At 35.7% G+C, this 25,221-nt stretch overlaps 1 protein-coding gene across 1 annotated transcript in view; it reads left to right on the top strand.

Annotated features, from left to right (window-relative positions):
• The window catches only part of LOC148955843 (uncharacterized), an 84,274-nt gene that overhangs the window by 24,169 nt on the left and 34,884 nt on the right, over positions 1-25,221 (top strand). The window contains exons 4-6 of the mRNA XM_089104603.1: positions 4,716-4,877; positions 13,065-13,322; positions 20,722-21,229. Of these exons, the coding sequence (XP_088960729.1) occupies positions 4,716-4,877; positions 13,065-13,322; positions 20,722-21,229 (928 nt within the window). The remainder of the gene's footprint in view (positions 1-4,715; positions 4,878-13,064; positions 13,323-20,721; positions 21,230-25,221) is intronic.

Genomic DNA, 25,221 nt, shown 5'->3' on the forward strand with positions numbered 1-25,221 from the left:
CCCATAGGCTTGTAAGATTAAAAAAACACAATACTCCTGATAACCACATAAAATCATACTTCACCATAAAAAAAAATAAAATAAACGAAATGGGTTGTTGGGTATTGATTGTTACCATAAATGATATTTTCCATAGGCTTCTCACATTACTTCTTCCGTAACTGGAAAACTTAATATAAGATAAGATTTATTGCAAAAAGTCTGGGGGCCATAGCAGCACAGGATACAGTCTACAAACAAAGCTCAGGAACAAAATACAACTTTATCCAAAAAAGAACAAAAAAAAGATAGAAGCCAATGCTCAACATTTTAACAAACAAACACCATTCATGAATAAATTCAAATCCTACCAACCGTAACAAGCTATCCCCTCAAACATGATTCCCTATGCTTAATCCCTAAAGGAAGGAACTTAGGCAACTGTTTAATAGCACATGCGTTCCTCTCAGCCATCCACTTAATTAACCAGCATTCAATCCCAAATCTCGTCCAAAACATTCATTCCGCAACTCTTTACAGCTCTTCACACTTGGATACATAATGAAGTATGTTCTAAATTCCAAATCCACTCATTCAGAACAAATAAGGGGCCAACCACCAGCCTAAGCTTTTTCAAAAGTGTCCTTCTTTCCTCTAAATCCGAACTATACCCTCTCACCAACAACAAATTCTTAAAGTCCTCTTTATTCAACCCAAATTAAAAATTGAACCTCTTCCCCCCAACAGTCTTTAGCTTGGGAGTAAAACCTCAAAGACACAGACTGGCCCTTATGAGCTTACCACTCTTGGATTCCTTGGTCATTTAGGGTTCGCTGGACATCCTTCCATACTGATACACTTTCACCCATTGGGCTTTTTCCTTCGTTCCACATCTCCGAAAGGCCACAAAGGTCCAGTATTTTCTTGACCTGATTTGGCTACGAATCATGTCTACTGTCCTTCAAGCTCTGCAAATGAGCTGACTGAAGAAGCTGAACTCTAGGTATCCTAATTATTTTCTCCCAGAATTTCACCGTTCTAACCAATCTAATACTCCTTAAAGTAAAAAGCCCCAAATCTCCTTTCACTACCACTGAACTAAATGAACCCTTCAAGCCTAAAATTCTCTTAAAATATCTTAGCTGAACTACTTCTAGCTACTTTTTACTCAGAACCACAATGTGGACTAGAAGCTACTTTTGTCTGGAAAACTCTTTTCTGGATCCTCATGTCAGCTAGATGACCTAAATTACTTCTCAAAGGCATATTTATTAGCATGTTTCCCCTTAAAAAACAATCTTCTACATGCCTAGACATCCCCCTAATAGACTAAAACTTAACACCCAAATAAACAAATTCTTCTTTAACTCCTAACATCGTTCCTCCAAAATTAAAATGAACCTTAGAATCAACATCCACTTTGTTCCTAAATACTAATACTACTGACTTCTTAGCCTTCAACTCTAAATCCTTCTTTTCTAAATAGTTTTTAATCATATCTAATTGCTTCTGAAGATTATCTCTACTATCCGCCACTAGAGCTATTTCATCCGCGAATAACATTCATGATAGCCTAAACCAATCCAAAGATACATAAGAGGCTCCATTACTTTTCGTAAAACTATTTAAATCATTAACAAACAAGAAGAAAAGCTTATGAGATTAAGTACACACCCACATGAGACCTAACAGCCTATAAAAAATTCCATAACCTTCACAACAAATTTCTCCCTCTGATACATATCTGCTATTATTGCTACAAACCAAGACGGCAAGCCTATTTCTAACAGACTTTCAATTAACAACCTCCTATTTACCTAGTCAAAATCACTTTCCAGGTCTAAAAAGGCGACGAATAGCCGACCATTTTTCCCTCTAGCATTTTTCTTGTCAGTATATCCAAAGTAAAAATATGGTCAACAGTGCTGAAGTTCGATCTGAATCCTGCTTGCATCGGGTTAAGTATTTCCTCCTTTTTTAATCAATCTCTTAGCCTAAATTACAGAACCTTACAAAACAATTTATTTACCACATTTTCCATAAAGATAGACCTAGACCTAAAGTTTTCATGTAACTTCCTATTATCTTTCTTAAAAAGAGGCATTGCTAGAGAAGTGTCCCATGAGCGAGGCCGACAAGCTTTCTCCACTACAAACGAGAAAATTGCGACCAACATGAGTATTAAAGTTGCCGTCCTAACCTCAAGACCTTTGTAGATACGCCATCTGTTCCTGGACACGAATTACCATTCATCTTTTTCAACTGATCCCAAATTTCTTGTTGAGATACAGGCCTAATTAAATCGTAATCATTCTGTCTTAAAGGATATGTTACCGTCCCTAGACCTAAATCTCTATCCTCTGAACCATTCGCCGTGACATATTCTGACGCCTTATTTTCAAAATATTCTGGCCATGTCTCAACTGGCGGGACATCTCCTCTTACTCTCTGGCACTGGATTGAACATTTAACTACCGACCAAAACTCTAGGGTTTTTCACACCATAAGCTCTCGTAATTTCCTCATTAATCTCCATCTGCCTCTCTCTCTCTCTTTTTAACTCTTTTAACCCTATTGTAATCTGACCTTAATTTCATATATTCAGCTAGTCTGTGCAAATTCGTTTCATAATCCAATGGGTCTGTTGCTTTAAGTAGCCTGAAAACTCTAATTACCTCTTCCTTTTTTGCCATCGAAAAAAGGAAGACATTCTTCATCGAAAATACCCTAATTCTTTCTGGCCGGATGTTTCCTATCCTGAGGTAAAGGCTTGATGCTCTCATAAATTCCATCTGTAATTACCGAAACAGCTTGATCCAGTTCAGCTAGTTCTGAAAAATTCAAAATCGAATGGCAATCATTCTGAAATTCCTCGTTTTCTAGCTCCATTTTAACCAATTCTTCTTTCTCCTTTGCTATCCAAACTGGTTTACGAATCCTTTGCTCACACATTGACCTTTCATTTACCCTTTCAGAACGTCGAATACACGCTCTCAGCTTAATACTCATTGGCAAATAGTCAGATCCGACCAACTCTAGGACCCTGAGGTCCACCGCCCGGGGCCAGAGAGATAAACTGCATAAAATATAATCAATTAATATATAGTGTTTTGATATTTATATCAATTGCATATAGTATTTTGATATTTATAAATCAATTTGATATTTTTATTATTTTTTTAATCGATAGCACTTTGGTCCTTTATGATGCAAAGCTGTAGCTTGGTGTCTCAAAATGGCAGAAAACCCCACTTTCCTGTGGAACAATCTTTTTGGTCACTTTAAAAGGACTTGAATGATCCTTCTCCCGATCTTTTGGGACCATTGGTTCAAATTAACAACACATAAACACACATCCGTGATCTTTCTTCTTTGAAGAAAATGCAAAATTTTACATTTTTGTACATGGGGCTTGGAACCTCAGTAGGGTTCTTTGATGTGGTGAATCCATGGTATGATTTTCATTTTGATCGCCTGGCTTTTATATGGAGTTTCCCCCTTTTTAAAATCAAGCAAATTTTTTCAGACATGTAGCACTTGATAACAAAATTAAGCCTAGCCTAAGCCTAGCTACTATGTGCTTATATAATCTCGAAGACCACACTGCCTTCCGATGACGATAAATAAAAGTTCGAATAGGGGTAAATCCTTTTATTAGACAGTGATAGTTCGAAAAAAAAAAATCTGTATATTTTGGTCACTTGTATAGTGACCGTCATCAGCAGAAATGATGGTCAATGTACATGTGACATAAATATCCATTTTTTTTTTTAATTATCACCATCTAATAAAAGGATTTTTCCCTATTCGAACCTTTATTTATAGCTACTCTGTAGTTTTTCACTATTCAAAAGGGTTTAGTAGTAAACATGGACATTTATTCTTTGACGGAGATTAAGATTCCCTTAATCTCCATCCTTAACATTTAGTTCGCCCTTAGTAAGAGCTGTGTATAAAAATTTACTCTTTCTTTGAAATATCACTCACCCCAGGAAATATAACTGCCCACAAGGGTCAACATATACTGCCCACATATTCTTCTAAATGTTTCACTTTGTAGTTGCTGGTAGATATGAACCAATAAATTAGCATTATTTCAGTTCAGCTATATGAATTAGTTAATATTAGTTCCCTTTTCCTCACCAATCCTCACTGACATTTTTAATACTGCTACTACTACTAACAACTCATCGCAGCCCAAGCCGCCTGGGGCCAACACAGCTACGCACGCTCCTCCTCCACCTTAACCTATTTAAAGCCTCCCTTTTTGCACCCGCCCACGAAGTTACCATTTCCTTTAAATCTTTCTTTATGACGTCCTCCCACCCCAGATGAGGACGACCTGCTTTCTGTTTATTCCTAGACGGTTGGCCAAAAAGAACAATCTTCGGCAATCTGTCATCCTTCATCCGCACAACGTGCCCTAGCCACCTCAACCTTTCTTTCATCATAGCCCTAGAGAGCGGTATTGAACCACAATTTTTCGTATAAGCTATTGTTTGAAATACGGTAAGTCAGCCGAGTACCCAGAAAAGCCTTAAGCAATATTCAAAAAGAAGCTTTTAAATAAAAAAAAAGAAGTTAAATATCATGTTATTACTTGCTACGAACATTAACTTTTTATTCTACAAAATGGACAATCGTTGATGATGGTGAGTAAGTGGAATAAATCATCGAATTTAATCCTGAAGTAGTACCAGTCTATTGATGCTCTATTAACAAAGCTACTCTTTCAGGAGAAACAAGAAGCGCCTGTTAATGCAGAAACTGAGGTTAAAATGCGTGCCAGTTTGCTTCAAAGGAAGAAGGAATTGTTTTCACTGCAGGCCAAAAAACTTGAAATGGCACTGAAAGCTGTTCAACCTCTCTTTGATGAATGGTCTAAAAATTATTTAATGGTATGTTGAAAATTCAATAAGAATATTTTTTACTTTTTCTTTTCGCCTTGCTTTTTGAAATCTTATTATTGTTGTAATAGTCTCAGAAAACTGCACAGCATCAAGGCTTTTGAGAAGGGGGACTCAGAAATATGCCCTGGTATGGAAGGACCTGTTATAGGAAAAGCGTGTTTGTCATGCACTTTACCATGATTTTTATTGGAAATCTTTCCCAATACAATGTAATTTTCCAAAATTACATCCCAGCTTAATCCCTCCTTATTTTGTAGATTTATGACTGTTGCTTTATCTCTGAAGGAGGGGGTGGGATATCACTGGCTGACATGTTAGTTCGATTTAACGTTGTGGATTAAGAAAAACTAATGAGTGACCTCCGGATTACTGGAAAATGGTAAATCAACAAATCTCTGGGGAATCTGGTCATGTCCTCTCCCCTTTTCACTGTCGAAGTGTATGCTGTTTGATATATTATCTTGAATGAATAGGAAAATTTACTTGTCTTTTTTATTTACTAATATTTCCATTTGTTGCGGATAGTTAGCTGGCTTTAGTTGCAAATCAAGGTTTACATTGCAAATGAAAGATATTAAATTTCATTGAACCAACAATAGTTTATCATAATAAGAAAGAAGATAATAAACTGAAATATATGAAAATAGTATTAGAAGCAACAACTTGCTTTTTTCAAACATGAGCAAACTAAAATTTTGTGTTGAAATGCGGCATAATAAACAAAAATAAATAAACCAAATAAACCGGGGATCCTGCAGACGACTTTAAAAAGAACAATCAGGCAGTTATGTAATTATGTAAATGAAACGTTGACATCAATGAGTGAAACTTGATTTATTTTTTTTGGGGGGGGGGAGAAGTTAGATATTTATGTTATTTTTCTTGTGTAGTGTATTTAAGAATACTGTGCTGTATGGCCTATTCTATTTTGGCTAATAATAATTTTATTATTAGATATTTATGTTATTTTTCTTGTGTAGTGTATTTAAGAATACTGTGCTGTATGGCCTATTCTATTTTGGCTAATAATAATTTCATTATTATTAAACCAAATAAACCAGTTTGCATTCACAACTTGGGACAGGTACATACACTAGGAACATGGTCCTGTAGGTTCCCAGCATATCTACATGGTTGAGCCTTAGGAACTAGGACTCTTCAACCTCTCTTTGTGGGAAAATTTGGATTTATATAGGTGGACGGATGCCCGATCCTTGCGGGAATGGGAGTTATCAAAGCATTTTCAGGGTGATGGAGGAAAGTCACATTAAGGAAAAAGGGATTTTAAGGTTTTTATTTTAGTTTTCTAGGATTTAAACCCTCTTCCTGTCTCCTCTTTCGGTCAGGTACGAGTCATTTTATCATTGCACTTATCTGTAATTTAATTATTTTCCTAGTAATTACTTTGGACTATCATCTATGCATAAATATCAATTATATGTATAAATATTAATTTAATATTTTTTTATCTATTTAAATAAAAATTTAATGACTTTTCTTGTAAGTTCCGTATTTATTTTGCTAAATTATTCTATTGACTCGCCTCTTAAGCATCTTCCGGTAAATTAAACATTTTTACGACTACTCCTGTATTTTCTTTTTTATAACCGATGTTTACGCTGATATAACTCCCACAGTTTGAACGCATTTATTCTATTTTGCAGTTTTCTTTCTTTTCTTGCATCAGCGGCTTTCAAAAACGAAAATTAATTCACATAAATAAAAGAAAAGCACTGAACCAAATTGCCAAGGACATCTGAAGTTAATCGTGATTGCACAATTCGAATGCCAAGACAAGGCGGTGTTTAAATTGTCTTTAAGTAACTGAAAAAATTTATCAAGGAGAGTCTGTCTAATTTTATTATCTTTTTTTTATCAACTATTTCGTCTTAGGAAATTAATTCATTAGGAGTCAGTTACGTGAATTCACACAGATGGGTCTGTCGAATAATAACGGCCCCCTGTACAGGGTACTATTCAATACTTTGATTGGTGACATATGTTTTTGAGGCTATTTAGTGTTATATATTTTAAAACATAGATCGTGAGCTTTCCCTGCATTTGCGGAATTCTGAAAAACTAGCACTTTAGTGAAAACACAAAAAAGTGGCGCAACAGAACAGGAGTAGGAGTAGAAACAACCTTAAGTAGCACGCAGAAAATAAAAGATAGTTTGTAAGCTCCCTCTTACCGGTCATGAAATAGATAAATTTAACTATAGAATAATTCCCTGAAGAAAACTGAAGCAACCTTATTTTTCAGTAAAGCGCAAGTTTTTTCAGAATTCTACAAATCTTAGCTCTTAAAAACATTTAACAATGTCGTGAAGGCCCAAACAAACGTCGAATTTATGTTTTAGAATTTGAATGTAATTTTCAGCTCTTGATTAAAAGAACTTTAAAACAAATTTTGTCATTTAATTGAAACGAAATTTTGGACACAAGCTCAAACTTGATGATAGCACATTTTATGCGAATTGGCAATGATGCCATATTATGGATAATTATGGCATCATGGACTATTTTGGTATTTACGCTGTTTAACAGCTAAAAGTCAAAATTTAGATTTATGAATTGTCTTCTCTTTTTTTTGTCTTACTGCAACTACTTCTAACAACTCACTTCAGCACTGAGCCGCCTGAGGGCAATACAGCCACACACGCTTCTCCATCCAAATTTGTCTACGACTACTAACAACTCACTGCAGCACCATGCCGCCTGAGACCAACACATCTACACACGCTCCTCATCCATCCCAATCTATTTAAAGCCTCCCAAGAAGTTATAATTTCCCCCAAGTCTTTCCTTGCGACCCACTCCCACCCAATTCAGGGACGACCTGCTTTTTGTTTATTGATAGATGTCGAAAAAGAATCTTTGGCAATCTGTCATTCTTCATCTGCAGAACGTGCCCTGTCATTATAGCCGTCGAAAGCAACATATAGCCATTTTTCGCACTGCTTGCTGTTTGAAATACGGTCAGTCAGAAGGGTGGCCAAAACAATCCATTAATAATTCCTTTGGAAAATATCTATTGAATCCACCTTCTTTCGAAGCACCCACTTGTCAGAACCATAATGAAGCACTGCCATCACTGTAGCTTCCAATATTCTAATCTTGATTTGCAGACTTATCTTGCTGTTCTTCCAAACTTTTTTCAACCGTGAAGAAACATCTGCCTTGGCTATTCTAGTTCTAACTAGACCCCGGCGCCGCGCCGATGAGGGAAGACCGGCGGTGGTGGGGCCAAAACAGCGTGCCGCCGGTAAGATGTCGGCGGCGCGCCGCCGGCGCGATCAATGTTGATCGCGAACATTAATGTTTTCATCAGTCTTTATCAAATCACAGCTTAAATTTACAACAGATTCGAGCCTATTCATGAGTTCAAAAATTCACAAGTCGTTGGCTGGAAACTGGTCTTCTTCGTTATTCATCATGAGAAGTATAAATCTGGTAGAAACGAAACGGCTGTGGCGTTTCAGAACCCTTGCATAATACGAGTAGTTGAAGTATCTATTAGTTATGTATTCTTAACATTAATAATTATCAAAGTTAGTAGGGTTTTTTTTCATCGAGCATTACTGCATACAAAACTTCAAATATCGTATCACAAAATTTGTCAGTTATCTGGGTAAAAACTTTGAATATAACTCTGAACTTAGAAGCTTAATATTTTCATAACGCCCTTTGCCTGTATCTGTTTTTTCACCTTTAAAACAGTTGAAATGGGCGACTTTGATATTGATTGTTTTTTTTTTGCTCTTTTGGATTCCTAAAATGCCTTCTTTTGTTAAAAACTGGTTTTTACTAACAATTTAAAAAAAAATGCATTTAAAGTTTTTTTTGGCTTCTTTATTGAATATATATCATGTAGGCTAAGACTGAACTGCTGCTTTTTTATTGCTTTTGGCTGCGCTTTTGGATATTATTCTTTTTTTTTGAGTATTCATTCCAAATTATAAACTCATAAATACCTAATATCAGTCAAATTATAAACTGCATCTAAAAGGAGTAAATTTATCAAATTTAAAAATACAGGATGAACACTTCACATGAGAACACTTCAATTACAATGACACAAAAACACTTAATAGTTTATTCGCTATGAAGAAAAATGAAGTGCCAGCTATTTTCTTAGGTAAAAAATGAAAAGCTCATCCGTTTTAAATGTAATTAAATGAAATAATATGCAGACTGAAGTAGCTCCAGGAAGATGTTGAGATTTTCTTCCTAGTTCATCACTTTTAATCCAAGCAAAATGTTAGGACACTTAGTATCAGTTATTGAGTTTAAGCTTTGATTTCCAAATGCTCACAAAAATTACCAAATTTAAGAAAGTCACAACAATAAGTCACCTGTGGTCAAAATACTCAAAGACTCCTCGTTGATCCCCACCTATGCTCAAAGCTTCTGCTATGGTCATATCCATGGAAATCTCCAAAGAGTTTCTTTTTAAAATAGTTTTCAAGCGTAGTTACGGGTATTTAGCTTTTTTGCTTTTCTCAAAGCTTTGAAAAAAGTGTTATAGTATTCCAAATGTTATATTTGTGCATATTTTTGTTCATCATTTGTGGGGTGATCGAATTTTTTAAACCACTGTAGATACGTAAGAACGTTGCAACATCTAGTTCCCTGAGGTCATAAGACTGTCAAAGACTCCTCCTTGAACCTCCCAAATTGAAAGCTTTGATTATGACCTATCCTTTTAATGTAACTTGGGCACTGGACCAAGGGCGCCATTATCACTCGAGCGCAACGTTAGGTGGGGATGTCGATATCGCTTTCGTCACACCAATTCGTTTTAGTGTGAATCTGCCTGGCACTTATGAATGAATGTTATCAAAGTAAACCGGTTTCATTAATAAGAAAAAAAACCGGGTCGAACGCATATGTCCCTTTCCCTTTGAACAATAAAACTATACAAATGCTGTATCAAGTATAACTCACGAAAATCTTGTTAATTTTTGTCAACCTTTCAACTTTTTGGCATCCCTGCTTTCAATAAAAAAAAAACAAGGTACTATCACAAATATAATAACTCCCTATGCCCCCCCTCTGGATACCATCTTGATAGGATACCGTCTCTGCTTTAAATAAAAAAAATAGTTAACTTGTTGGCATCTCTGCTTTAAAAAAAAAGAGGTATTATCATTTATATATGATAGCTCACTACCCCCTTCCCCCCCCCCCCTCTGGATACACTTTAAATAAAAAAAAAAAACTTTTTGGCATCCTTGTTTTCAATAAAAAAATTTCGAGATATTATCATTTAAATGTAATACCTCCCTTCCCCCCCCCCCCCTCTGAATACCACCTGGATATGATACCGTCTCAGCTTTACATTAGAAAAATAATTTACTTAATAATTAACTAGGTCAAACGAACACGAAAACGTATGGTTCAAACGAACACGCAAAATAACTTTAAACAGCTTAGTGTTCCTTGAAAAAAAAAATTGAGGGTATGAGTAAGGGGGTACAAAGCCAACAACAAAAATGTAGAAATTATTCAGATATGCCTCAAATTATTGGAAAACTGAGTAATAAATTCGCCGTGGCATTCAATAAGATCCAAAGAATCTAATTAAAAGGAAGCACACACAAAAGCCAAATTAGGCCAGTAGCTTATGAGAAATCGCAAAATACCCAAGACAATGAGCAAGTCCCAATGGGGGGCCCAGGGTCTATCAAAATATTTCAATGGTTTCCTAGGGAATTTGATATCAATTTTTTCCGTCTCAAATTTAAATGAAAAAAAATAATTATCTTTTTGGCATCCCTACTTTCAATTAAAAAAACGAGGTATTATCATTTAAAAATTATAGCCCCCTATCCCCTCCCTCTATAGGGAATAATTTACAATTTATTTATGAATCATATTTTGGGGTAACTTCCGTTTCAATCTTTAATTCCCCAACCTTGTACATAGCTTAGTCTATAGCTAAATTTTGTAGCAATAGGTTTTTTTTTTGGGGGGGGGGGGTAAAAATGTTTCAGAAAGAAGATTGTATTTTCTATCAGGCTTTCAACAATTGAGTATTAAACATTAAGGAAATCTTATTTAAAAACAACAAAAGAAAAAAAAATTTGCAAACTTACAATTCAGCTGTAGAAACAATCTGTCGGCTGTCAATTTCAAAATCCAACTGAAGGCTGAAGCTGTATAGTAGTGAATGCGTTCTATAATTCGATTCAAATTGAAAATAAAATTCTTGACTACGAATGATGTAAAAAATAGCGATTGGGAAACTGAATCCGAAATGATTTAAACTCATTTCATAAAGAAAATACTTTTTTTTGTCAACATACGAAGAACTGTGTATATTGCAATATTTGCAATTGCATATTGCATATGTCTGGTTTTTATGCAAAGTAACAAAAGAGACGAAAATTAACGAACAAGTGAGTACTGAAGAACTATGGTATGCAAAGTAATATTTGGTAGGGAAAGTCACTGGTGATAAATCGCTAGGGGTGGCACCGTGATTGCATGATTTTCGGGGATTCGGGGAACAAAATTTTTTTGGGGGGGGGGTGGCGCATAGATTTTCAGGGAAATACCCGAAAATTCGGGGATAGTGCAAGCCCTCCCTGATTTCTAATCAGGAAAATCGAAATACTAATCCACACGAGAAAGAAAAACTCCGACTTTGCCGTTGACGCAATAAAAAATTGCCGCAAAATTAATTTAAAGTTGACCGAACGCCGCCGCCTCTGCCGGCGGCGTTGCGACATTTCGGCAGCGGTCGACCGGGCCTCTTGTCGGCGGCGTTCGGTCGATCTGCCGGCGCGGCGCCGGGGTATACTTCTAACATCTTCACTGCATCCACCATCTTTGCTAATAATACTACATAGGTAAGTGAAGGTGTCTACTTGATAGACCTTCTCGCTACCCGTCCTCACCTCTTTACCTTCATTTACTCCCAGTCTAAGCTTCTTAGTGTTCTTCATATTAATCTTCGAGTGATTCTTGTGCCCTGGGCTCTCAAAACCTCCAAAAAATCATTCATTTTGCTAACATTTCCACGTAGGACAGCCAAATCATCAGCATATTCTAAGCCTATGAGAGTTCGTCTTTTCCATTTGATTTCATGCTCTCCCATTGCCTTTGTTGTGTTCCTCAGGACGGAGTCCATCAAAATCATCCTATAAACGGAGATAGAACGCAACCCTTCTTAACTCCTGATTCAATAGGAAACCAGTTACAAAGCCCATTTCCTACCTTAACTTAGCAATGTTGTTGTCGTACATAGCACTAATCTCTTTAATATGTTTATCTGGTATACCTAACAAGGATATGATCTTGTTAAAGCTCTTCTATCAGCTAAATCAAACCATTGCTCATAATCTCTACTTAATGAAATCCCACTGTTCTTCTCTTAAAAACTTGTTTACATCATCTGTAAGTCTAAAAACCATCATCACGCCAAGCAATTTACTTCCTACTGAAATCTAGCCAATGCGTCTACACACTCACTCTTATCACCTTTCTTATGGAGTAGTTTTTTTAAAGCCTCTTTAACTTTACTAGGTGCTTCTCTCTTTTTCAAAAATAATATTCATAATCTTCAGTAATTTGTCTATAACTCCATAATGGATTTATCCATTTCACAATGGATAAAGAATTTTTTTAATCCTTTTAGTACTGTCTCTAGTTCTTCATCGTAAAATAAATTTCGCTTTTCTTCCAAAGTGTCAACTTTTTATTATTTTCTATATCATTTCCTATAACTTTATCGTGGTTTAGGACATTTTCAAAATGTTCTGGCCATCTCTTTAATATTTCCTTATAACTAATTATGGCCCGTTCCCATCTTTAACTGGGACCACCAAATTGTGTCCATAAGGTGAAACTCAATGGCAGTACAGTTATACAACTATTTCGGTGAAATCCACGTATCAGTTAAATATTGGGTAATTACGCTCTTTGAAGGTGCTAAAAAATAAAAATAATTTTCGATTTATGTGGGTTTTTTTATATATAGAACATTGACTTTTAATTTTTTAATTCTAAAAAATTAATTTTAGTGCTTTTTTTTTAATTGCTCTTTCAGTGTTGTTTTAAACTCGAAATGCAAGTTTGGTTTGTCAGAGTGTATGATAGATTCGTTTTTCGTATTAAATCCTATTTTAAACATTGATAAAACTTTTTTATGTTTCTATTTTTATCTTTTTAGAAGAAACCAAACACGAATATTGACACGGATACTACTTATCAAATGGAGAAAATCAATATGAAGATAAAAGAAGAAAACATTAAAGTTGAGCAAATGGAAGTTGCCAAACAATTAGAGGAAGTTAACAAAGGCTTAGCAGCTCTAGCCACCTTGGCAAAGGCTCCACCAGTTCCTGATACTAAAACCCCAACTGCTCTAGTCTCTCCAACTCCACCTGTGATGACAGTAACACCTTTGCAAAAAACTGAAAAGGAACAGGTATTCACTCATTTTATTAAATTAACTCTACCCCATATTGGACAACTTTGCTTAAAACTTTATAATTTTACACTTTTCTAGCATCCATAGTTATTACTTTATGAATTTTAACTTTTATTTATTTATTTTATTTTTACTTTGTTTTTTATATAATTGTGTAATAAATAATTTATATTATAATAATTGAAATAAATGTAATATAAAAAAATCATTTATATATATAATGTGATGATAGTAACACCATTGCAAAAAAGTCATCCTCAAAGACATATTATATTTTTTTTACTATGCTGAACAAAATGGCTATTACAAATTTTAATCGGGTGACTTTAGGTAAAAGTTAGCATGGGAGGGGGCGTAGTTGCCCTCCAATTTTTGGTCACTTTAAAATGGCCCTATCATTTTTAATTTCCGTTCGAATGAGCCCTCTCACAATATTTTAGGACTAGTGGGTCGGTTCGATCACCCTAAAAAAAAAAAAAAAAAAAAAAAACACGCATCCGTGGTCTTTTTCCTGGCAAAAAAAAATATATAATTCCACATTTTTGCAGATAGGAGCTTGAAACCTCTACAGTAAAAGTTCTCTAATATGCTGAATATGATGGTGTTACCACGAACTGTTTAATAATCGTACATTTTTCTACCATTTATAGTTATTCCTAAATGATTTTTTGTATTTGTTTTTGTTCTAAACACTAAAAATTCAACCAAAAAACAAAACAGAACTGTCGCATTAAAACACTTTCGAGTATAGGAAAAAACCCAATGGGTTTTTCAAAATCAGCATATAAACCCAACTGTGAAGTTATCAAGTATTTTGCAATAGGTTGCATAGGTTGCATCAAGAAATGGCTAATTGTAGACAGAGAAAAGCCAAGACAGATAGTCCAAGTAATTGAGAGGCAAATGTTTAAATGGCTGGGGCACGGGTAAATGGCAGGAGTATGCATGACTCTCTTGTTCGACACATACTTGTCAGGTTAGTTTTTGGAAAGGCATGCCTGCCTAGAGTCTTAGGCATGTTTTGATAACTTTGAATTGAAGTTATCAAGTATTTTGCAATAGGTTGCATCAAGACATGGCTAATTGTAAACAGAGAAAAGCCAAGACAGATAGTCCAAGTAATTGAGAGGCAAATGTTTGAATGGCTTGGGCACGGCTAAATGGCAGGGGTATGCATGACTCTTATTGGACACATACTTGTCAGGTTAGTTTTTGGAAAGTCTGTCTAGGTAAATAATAGTTTCTTTTTCGAAATTTCCCGAAAATCACGAAAAGCTACACAATTAGAAAAATTGTCGCTAATTGAAGGATTTTCAGTGCGTACTGGATAATGGAATTCACATAAAAGTTACACTGGAAGTAAAAAAAAGCTGTTAATTTTTTTTAAATCTAGTTAAACACTGCAGCAAGCCTTGTGTGATGCAACTTTATAAAATACCCAATTGAATAATCCATATATTCAATTATCTAATAATCTATATTCTGCCACACAATAATGTAATAGTTATGCAACTTATGAATAATACTAGTATTTTTACCCTACCTTTTTCTCATTATCTATCAAACTCATCGAAAGAGGAAACACGTTTTAGCCTATACATACATTCTGCCAAGATTTGCTAAGTCCGGGTTTTCCCGGGTGCTACGTCCGGGTTTTTCTGGGGTGCTATGTCTGGGTGGCTAAGTTTTTCCGGGGGCTTAGCCTTCCTTCTGCAAAGAACTTGTAAAGGCTCAATCTGTTGAAAGAATGTGGTAAACTACGGTTCGTTGTTGTAAATGATTTGCGCCTCTGGACAAAAAAGAAAATTCATAAAGCTCTCCCTCCATCAGAAGAAGCTTGTTGATTTCTACCTTGAGAGGGCTAAGCACGGCATTCTTTACAAGGAGTGGTACACTTATGTCGATTTCGAGTTTTGTCTCCAGATCTTCAAGACCAACATGGCAGGGAATACATTCTTAGTTCACCTCCAAATATTTATTAGCTGGAATGTATTTATTATTCCTTATTTGATCACTTTTCTCTCAATTTCGAAAAACTTCAGTAAGGTGGAGCCCAGTTGATCCCAAGGGTTCTTCATATTATGTCATATTTACAAAGAAAGCAACTCCCTCTAACTCCCTCTAACATAGGTGCCGTGAGAATATTAACTGAATTTCCGTTGGTGGGTTCTTTTTAGCTGACCAATCATAGACCGTTTTATATAAGTTAAGTAACTTGCTCATGTTATTACTCTCAACGTTGGGTGGAGTGTTCTTTCGTGAGACGACTCTCCTATTTAAAATGTAGTCTCCCTTCGCAGAAAAGCTCATATATTTTCAGAATTTAATAAAAAATATTCAATCAAATCATTAAACATCAAGAAACGTAAATTTTTACTCCACGGTATGATTCTTATCAAAATGGTCCATTTAATAGTTCACCTTGAAATTTTCCTCGATTTAATCTTTTTATGGTGAATTGTTTCACAATAATAATAACGATTACTGTAGCCGAAACATTTGTACATAAAAGTTTGATTGTCACTGTCTTTGTAGGAAAAAATTAATTATTGCCTAACTCTTCTTTATATAAAAAAGACGCATGTATTTGCCTTTTCCTTAACAGGTAAAGAAAACCTGTTAAAGCCTTACCCGACCTGTAAAGCTTTTACATGCTCTACCAATCGTATTTTATGGTACATCGTATTTTAATTCTTTACCATCTTCGCCACTTTTATAGCAAGTATCAGGGGACCAAGATTGGCTTTGTGAAAAGAAAGACAGTTTTTTTAAATTTCGTTCACAAAATAACTTTTATTTCATTTTTCACTGTAGAAGTAAAATCAGTAGTGTACTGGACGTCTGGATATTTGTGAAATTTATTCATACGAAATAAGAGAAAGGTTAAGATTGCTTGGGCGCGTTCTGCAGATGAATGATGACAGATTCCCGAAGATTGTCCTTTTTGGCCAACCATCAAGGGCTAAACGGAAATCAGGTCGGGGTGGGAGGATGTCATAAAGAAAGATTTAAGGGAAACGGAAACTTCCTGGGGGGGGGGGGTAAAGAGGAAGGCTTTGAATAGATTGGGATGGAGGAAGAGCGTGCGTAGCTGTGTTGGTCTCAGACGGCTTGCTGCTGCGGTGAGTTGTTGGTAGTAGTAGTAGTTTACCGCACCAAAAAACGAACATTTATTTTATTATGGATAGATTCTTTAAACAAATAATAATCATCGAGCGAAGTTTGGTCCCCTGGTACACATATTATAATTGTAATTTGTTGGCTACAATGCATTGTATTTAACGTAAAGTAATTATGAATCCAAGAGTCACTTCATAGCTATCAAACGGGAATGTCTTCATCAGCAAAAAAACTGCGTTTTAAAACTCCTACTGATGCTCAAGGCTTTCAACGTTCAGGGATATCTGATTGCAAACAGTGAATGATTTATGAAGAATCCTATGGAGGATGGATGGAGAAACAAATTATCCCAAGGTCCTGACCTATCGAGACGTTTTTTTTTGCATCGGAAAATGGTAGAATGCCAATTTTCAGAAAAAGTATAGTGCCGTCTTCGAGAAAAACGATACTAATGTATACATATATTGCTCATCAAATTAGGTAGATACTGTTTAAAGACCCTTCAGGCCACTTTCCTGTCCAGTTGCAAGCTAGCTTAAGCGCTTTTTGTAGATCTGAGGGTAAATACTTGGTCCTTCGCTTAAAATACTCAGTCACTTTGCTTTTCTCCAGACTCTTCTGTTTTCAATAATTAAAGTAATATAAAAGTTCAAGATTGTAGGGACATTGAAAGGCAACTGTTTTGTTGATATTTTGACTGACAATTTCTGACGTTTTGAACAAAGCTTGTAAAGAGCCTTCGAAACATCTAAGGTTAGAAATCATGGAATGAGGGATGTAGAATGTATCCATTTAGGTATGTTTAGGTATGTATCTATTTATATATTTTAGGAATGTATCTATGTTATCTATTTTGTTAGGGCCTTTCTAAACATCTAAGGTTAGAAAATATGAAATGAGGGATGTAGAATATATATATTTAGGTAGGAAGGACGGGGTGTATATAAATAGGTTATTTCGTAACTATTATTTTTAAAAAACTATTCAATTCCATTTTATTTCTTATCATGCCAATACAATAGCGTACTGATATACCGCCCAGGTACAACTTAGTGATCCTTAGCAATCTTGTCCGTAATTTCAGTTCAACATACTATCAATTCATAATAAATTGGTGTCTTTCTTTTTTTTTCAAAAGACTTGTCAGTATGTCCTAACCGAACTTGGAGCCGTCCTAGCCTACTGGACTGGTGCACTGGATTTATGGTTCTTTGTCAGAGAGGGTGAGGGTTCAAGTCCTAATGTACTCAATTATTTGGTTTGGGACGAGGGTCAGTGGTGTGACTGTAAGTTCAGCCAGAGTCGATGCAGCTCTAAATGCATACCCGGAGAAATCTGGGGAAGGTAAATGGGAAGGGTGTGCGAAAGCACAGGATGGTTGACCTCCAACCCCCTATCGCACTTCCCGGCTGAAGGGCCAAGAAACGGAGGTTAGCACCGCCGGTAGGGACTGTAAAGTCCAATGCCGTATTCTTTACCTTTTTTCTTTTTTGTCAGTATGGTAACTTCTTATAGAAAAGCCATGTTTCTTCTACCTTCTTACAATACCGTCAACTACTTCACAAACTTTTCCCACAAACATGTTCAGTCCATATTCTACTTTATCAAGTTTTGAACTTCCATTTTCATATCCAACTTTTCTCGAGACATTCTTCTCAGTTCTTATCCTGGAGTCTTTCAACATCGTAAATACGAGGTAAGCTATTATCATTCCAAATTTTAGGTTTAAAATAACACTTAGATAGTACTACATGGCGGTCAGTCTGCACCCCTGTATATCCTAGCATCTTGGCGATGGAGTATTTGATTTAAAATAATAAAAATAAGAGATTTTTATTTTCAATAAATTACAGATTGTTTTTATTTTCAATTAATTTTGAAAAATCTTTCCACGGAACAAGTTTTTCAAAGAAAAGTAAACTACATTTAACCAAATAAAGTCAAATAGTTTTTCAAGCGTAGAACTGCCGTAAATCACAATCAATAAATAAATGAAACCAAAAATGAGCAGAAATTGCAATAAATAGCTGATTCCCTGGTGGCTTCCAATGACCAGAACGAAATTTATGCTTAACTGAAAGTTTCATCTTCATACCCTTAGCCTCAGCAGTCGTATTAGTAGTAGTAGTGGTAGAAGTAGCAACAGCAGTAGTAGTTGTACATACTACAGCAGTAGTAGTAGCAACAGCAGTAGACGGTATCTAGGAACAGCAGTAGTAGTAGCAGTATGCACATAGTGCCTTTTGGTTAGTTCAGAATTCCTCTCAATATGCATTGAAAGTTTCAACTTAATATTCTATGCTGTTCCTGATAAATTGCTCGTACATCCTTTTGTCAACCTGTATGTACATAGTGCGTTTTGACTTAGTTCAGCATTCCCTTATATATTCCCTAAAAATTTCACCTTAATACCCTTGGCATCAATAGAAGTAGTTGTTGAAGCAGCAGTAATCATAGCAATAGTCGTGACTCGCACATGGTGGCTTTTGATTAGTCCAAAATCTGCCTCAGCATACCCTGAAAGTATCCACTCAGTGCTCTAAGACGCTTCCTGAGATATTGCTGGTATACCCTTTTGACAATCTACATATTCATAGCGTGTTTTGATTTAGTTTACCCGCCCCCCTCTAAACATTCTTTAAAATTTTCACTTTAATATCCTCAGCTTTAGTAGTTGTATCAGTAGCAATAGTAGTAGAGGTAGTATAAGTAGTAAGAGAATGCAAATATTGCCTTTGGTTAGTTCAACACCCCCCACGCCAAGCCCTAGAAGTTTCAACTTAATCTGTAAGCCGTTCCTAAGATATTACTGATACACCTTTTGGACTACCTGTATGCATATAGTGTGTTATAATTTAGTTCAACTTTTCCCTAACCTTTTCCTCAAATTTTCACGTTAATACTCTTAGCAGTAGTCAAAATAGAAGTAGCAGTTGCAGTAGCAGTAGTAGTGTACAGAGATTTATAACTTATACCCTATGCCATTCCTGAGATACTTCCTTTTGACAACCTGCATGCACAGATTGTGTTTTCATTTAGTTCAACTTTCCCTCAATATTCCCTGAAATTTTCATCTTCATACCCTTAACCTCAGTAGTAGGAGTCAGAATAGCAGTAATGGTTGTTGTATTAGTAGTAGTAGTAGTAACAGTTGTAGCAGTAGTAGTATGCACATATTGCCTGTTGGTTAGTTCAACATTCCCCTTATCATGCCCTGGAAGTTTCAACTAGGTACGCTAAGCCGTTCTTAAGATATTGCTGATGTGTCCTTTTGACAACCATTATGCACAAAGTGTGTTTTACTTTGGTTTAACTTTCCTCACAGCATTTCTTGCTATTTTTTCCTTAACATCCTCAGCCTTAGCAGTAGTCACCTTAAAAATAGTAGTTGTAATAGCAGTAGTAACTGTGGTTGTGGTAGGAATTGTAGTACTAGCAGTAGTAGCGTGAGCATATTGCCTTTTGGTCAATTGATCATCCCTCTCACCATTCCCTGAAAGATCCACCTTAATGCTCTAGGTTATTCCTGAGATACGCCCTTCTGACAACCCGCAAGTATAGAGTATGTTTTGATTAGGTCGACATTCCCTGAAAGCTTTACCTGAATGGCCTTGGCCTGTTTGGACACAAAAGGTCAAACATGCCCCTCTTTCCAAATTGCAAATACTACATGTAAGCAATGGGTAAATTGAATAACTTACAGCCCTTGGCCCAAGGCCAGTGGGGAGTGGGGGTGTCATCTCCAGAGACATAGTTTTTGGACAGGTATGGTTTGCCTTGGGGGATAGGGACGGAAAAGGAGCTTATGACAGTGAGATCCCCAACCATCTCAAAACATTGGAACAGTTACAACTTTCTATACTAAGTCTATCTTTGTTGGGGCATTTGCGAGGGTTCGCATACGATATAAGTATGAGAAAGTAATTAGTGCTGCCTTCAAAAACGATTAGCTCTGGTTAAGATTGGAAGCAAGAAGAATCACTAGGTCACTTTTTACGGGTGAAGGATGATAGCTGGTCAAATAGTGTGCGTTTTGGCATCCAGCTTGGGCCAAACAAAAAGCAGCACTTATTTGAAAGGAGTGGAAAGAAGTTATGGGAGAGGATTTACAGATTAAAACAACAATGGGAGAGGGTTGAAGGAGGAGCATGGTTAGCCGTGTTGACCTCAGGTGTCCTGGTGCTGCTAACAAGTTCTAATCCAACTTCATTATCCATAGAGTTTTAATTTGTAATTTATTACTAATGTATTCTAATAATTTTTTTTTTCTTTGCAGAAACCAGTTGTACCAAGCACGGTCGCAGAAAGAAGTAACAGGGACCCTCGAAGAAGAGGCATTGCTGCTGTAACTCCTCGTACTGAGAGTGAAGTTGCAACAACCTCGGTTAAAAAGACTGTTGTTAGTGATACTGTTAGTAAAGACTTGCGTACAGGGGGGAAAATTAAGGGGGAGAAGGGTGAAAGTTCTGTTAGTCAAGGGAAGGAGCCGAACCTCAAAGCCCCGCCAGGGCAAAAGAGTCCTGTTAAGGTGCCTAGTCCACCAAAGGCAAAGACATTAAGCCCAATTCGAGTTAGTCGTGCGCCGAGCCCTCCGCGGATTAAAACGGAGAAAACACGCCAGTCTCCAAAACGGGAGAGATCGCCTAGTCGTAAATTAAAGCGTAAAAATGACAAATCTAAAGTCAGTGAAGATGTACCTAGCGAGAAGAAAGTGAAATTTGTCACTCCGGTAGAATCAAAGAAAGCTGATGTTTTATCTGTTGGTGGAGAAAAGTCTTCGAAAGGTATTTACTGCCGTACAGGCTGTACATCTCTAGTCAATTTATGTGATTTTCTAAATAAATTATTTTTAGCTTCCGGTAATGGTTGGAATGTTGTGGATGTATGGAAGACACAGGTGTCTGCCTATTTAATCTAGTCGCAGCTGTTCATATTTATTAGAATTACCATGTAGATTTATTCGCTTTGTATCTGTGATCTCATTTTTTTTTTTTATAATCAGTATAAAAAGGCACCAGAACTATTTTTGGAGGCTTTAAAGATCGCTGATACAAATTTCCGCTTTTTTTCTGAAAACTTGAATTGGTCGGCAACGTTTGCTCAATATATTTGGACATGTCATAGTCATAATGTCTGAAAGAAAATCTTGCCTGGCTAATTGCGCAAAATTGCATCGAGATCATTTTTGCAAAAAAAAAAAAAAAAAAAAAAAAAAAAAAAAAAAAAAGTCGATACCTGTTATCAAAGACAAATTCAGGTTAGGAATTTTTGATGAATAATGAGGTTTATTTCTTGGCCTATCTTTACCCAAAAACCAGATGTTTTTTTTTCTTTTTTCTTTGGGTTGACCATGGCTTCTGCCATTTGGATTGATCGTGGGCCAAGGACCTGTCAATCATTTGAATGAAATCGAATACGAATATACTAGACAGATAATACCACAATTGATAAAATTGCACCAACCAGATCTATTGCCTTATGGTTTTTTTCTAAATTATCATTTTGTTTTGAAGCAAAATTTGACATAGTCAATGGGAAATGAAAGAGGTTGATATTGCAATCTTAGTCAGCACCCTCATATTAAAGAAGATGAACTTCTAAATACAAATGTGTGTTGTATCAAGCACAAATACATCTTTTTGAAAGAACCCCCCGTGGTGACACAAAGGAGGTTTAGTTGCACTCAATTTTTATTTAGATCCGCTCCAGTATGTTTTTTTTTGGGGGGGGGGGATTATACAAAGCTTTGCTGGTGACTTTGGGGGGAGACAACATGAAGGAGAGGGTAAGTGACAATTACAGCGCAGGAGCTTTGTGACTTCCTTATCTGAGTTTTGGAAGCTTTTGGTAATACCCCTCGAATTATAATAGATTGAACACGGATGAGAAATAAATTACAACTAAACATTCCTCCAGTCATTGTAAAATCTGATGTGGGAAAGTGACTATTTTTAATGGATTTTTATTTAGACTTAGACAACATATATTTGTGATTACAGTTTATTATGTTTACTGTGATACACAAAGCCAAATAAAACCATGGCGTGTTGATGTAAGCATATATTTCTACTTCGGCTGCTAAATTTTCAAACAGTTATTTACTTTCAAAAACCTTTAGGGGACCTTTTTTTATTCTTAAAATAAAAATGGTGGGTCGAGATCATTCACCCATAATGGCTGGAATTTCTTGCTGTAGACGCTACAAGTCGTAATTCGAGGCATAGATTATTATGCACAATATATTTACCAGTGAAGCATCAAGGAAATGGATTAGTACGTCAGCTGAAAATCAAAACTCATTAAGTGCGTTTGTCATGTTTGGTGGTGAAGACATTTTGCAATTATTTTCGGTGTTGCATGGATTTGTGAAGGTTAAAGTCGGCCACACGTCTCCATTTTGGATTTTTATTTTTCTAGAAATGATACGTGTCAGGCTTTTTATTTTAATAAAGATTTACAAACAAACATTGAAATACAACTATCACTAAAAGATCCAACCTCTTAATTGCCAGATGTAACATCAAAGATCCTGCCAGACACATGACAAATTGAATGTAATTGCCAGATCTAACTATCACTAAAAGATCCAACCTCTTAATTGTCAGATGTAACATCAAAGATCCTGCCAGACACATCACAAATTAAATGTAATTGCCAGATGTAACTATCACTAAAAGATCCAATCTCTTAATTGCCAGATGTAACATCAAAGATCCTCCCAGACACATCACAAATTAAATGTAATTGCCAGATGTAACTATCACTAAAAGATCCAACCTCTTAATTGCCAGATGTAACTATCACTAAAAGATCCAACCTCTTAATTGCCAGATGTAACATCAAAGATCCTGCCAGGCACATCACAAATTGAAACCCAATATATACCAAAACTTTTACTACTAACGTCGAATTGGGTAGCGGTATCTCGACTTGATTTTAGTGCTAGTCTAGTTGCCAGCAGTCAGGTATTAATTTTAGCCAAAACATACCATAGGGTGGTAATGTTAAACAAAAATACAGAAAAAAAAACAAGTGACAGCATTTTGGGGTGCTAATTCTTATTGAGTTTGAGCAAAGATGAGTTCAGGAATATGCCACTAAGCTGGGGATAAACAACTTACTAATTGTTAGAATTATACAACAGAAAGAAAGGTATATTTCATCATCGACCTTTATCCAGTATCGCCTCTCTACTATTAATTTAACAAAAAACCTATAATAGATTAGATTCTGAAATTTCCAGGGATTTTGTTAATGGTCAGATGTTGCAGACAACATCTTCTATCGGTGTTCTAAAAATGAAGGTTTTGCTTTCTGAATGTACTAATATTTTATTCTTCTTAAACTTAATTACTAAACGGACGTTAAATCTGGACCTTAGATTATGAAATTGACGATGTTCACACGCTATGATCGTAGTTTTGATTTTAGCTCAGACCAATCACGTTGATTTCTTGAATAAATATCCGCTTTCAAAACCCAATTTTGAATATAATTATATAAAACTAGAGCCCCGGGCTCTAAAACTGGGCTTTGAATCAAACACTTAAGGGAACTGGGCTTTAAGAAGGAATAAATTGGTTCTTGTTATCTATTGTCTTCTATGTTCCTGTAAGATGAACAAGATAGAAAAAGACATTTCGAATCAGTAGTGTAGCTAGGAGAAAGTCCAAGACCCCTGGAAGTTCTAAAAATTGATTCCTTCTATGTGAGTTTACAATGTTGTGATAAATAATTAATTTATATTATTATTAATATATTAATATATAAATATATATTAATATATAATATATAAATAAATATTAATAAGTAATATAATTATTAATAAATATATATTAATATATAAATAATTAATAAGTAATTTACAAGCGCCAATATTTTAGGTAATAAAAAAAACACAGTTAAAAACTGTATAAAAGCTATGATAGGATTTCTCTAAAGTCAAGCAGATCCCCAGAGGGTTTGCTCCTGCCTACTGTGAGATCTCAAGGTTGATTGATTTTCCCACGTACATCTTGAATATTTTGGTATAATACCCCTTTCCTTTTTTCAAATTAGTACACCCCTTCCAGAGGTCAGGCTCTAATATTAAATCGTGTATTCCTGCCTAAGGCTTTTCAATTTGAAACGCGTTTTGCACGGAAATTTCACGGTTTTGTCCATTTTTGGTTCTGACTTCTAATCACAATAGAATAAAGTTCAATTGTTATTTGATAAACATAAAAAATTATTTCTTCAAAATTTTGAAGTGAAAAGGGTTTTACTAAAATACTACTACAACTAACGATTCACTGCAACACCAAACCGTCTCAGGTCGACACAGCTACGCACGCTCCTCCACCCAAATCTGTTCAAACTTTCACTCTACCCCTTCTCATGGAATTTAATTCTTTTAAGTCCTTCCTTAATACCTTTTTACCCCATCGGGAACAACGTGCTTTTTGTGTGGTGCCAGATTTATGGCTATCCGTAAAACGTGTCAAAGTCTCCTCAACCTTTCTTTGATTATAGCCCCAGAAAGTGGGATCAAATCACATTTAGTATTCTACGTTTTAGTTAAATGCTTATTTTATTTGTGTACTACATTAAGTAACCTCTTTTTTGGGTTTCTCTGGCCAGGGAACCATAACCTCCCAGTAGCCACATGGCTGAATAGTTACCAATAACTTCAAGGATGTATAAATACAATATCTGAATGTTGTGAATGTAACACTTAATTGTTGACTACTTATCATCTACAGATTGTGCTCATTTATCAAACAAAATATTGGAAAAA

This window comes from Artemia sp. Qi Xiang Cuo, chromosome 2 (genome assembly GCF_049724085.1).
Source record: "Artemia sp. Qi Xiang Cuo chromosome 2, ASM4972408v1, whole genome shotgun sequence".
NCBI lineage: Eukaryota > Metazoa > Arthropoda > Branchiopoda > Anostraca > Artemiidae > Artemia > Artemia sp. Qi Xiang Cuo.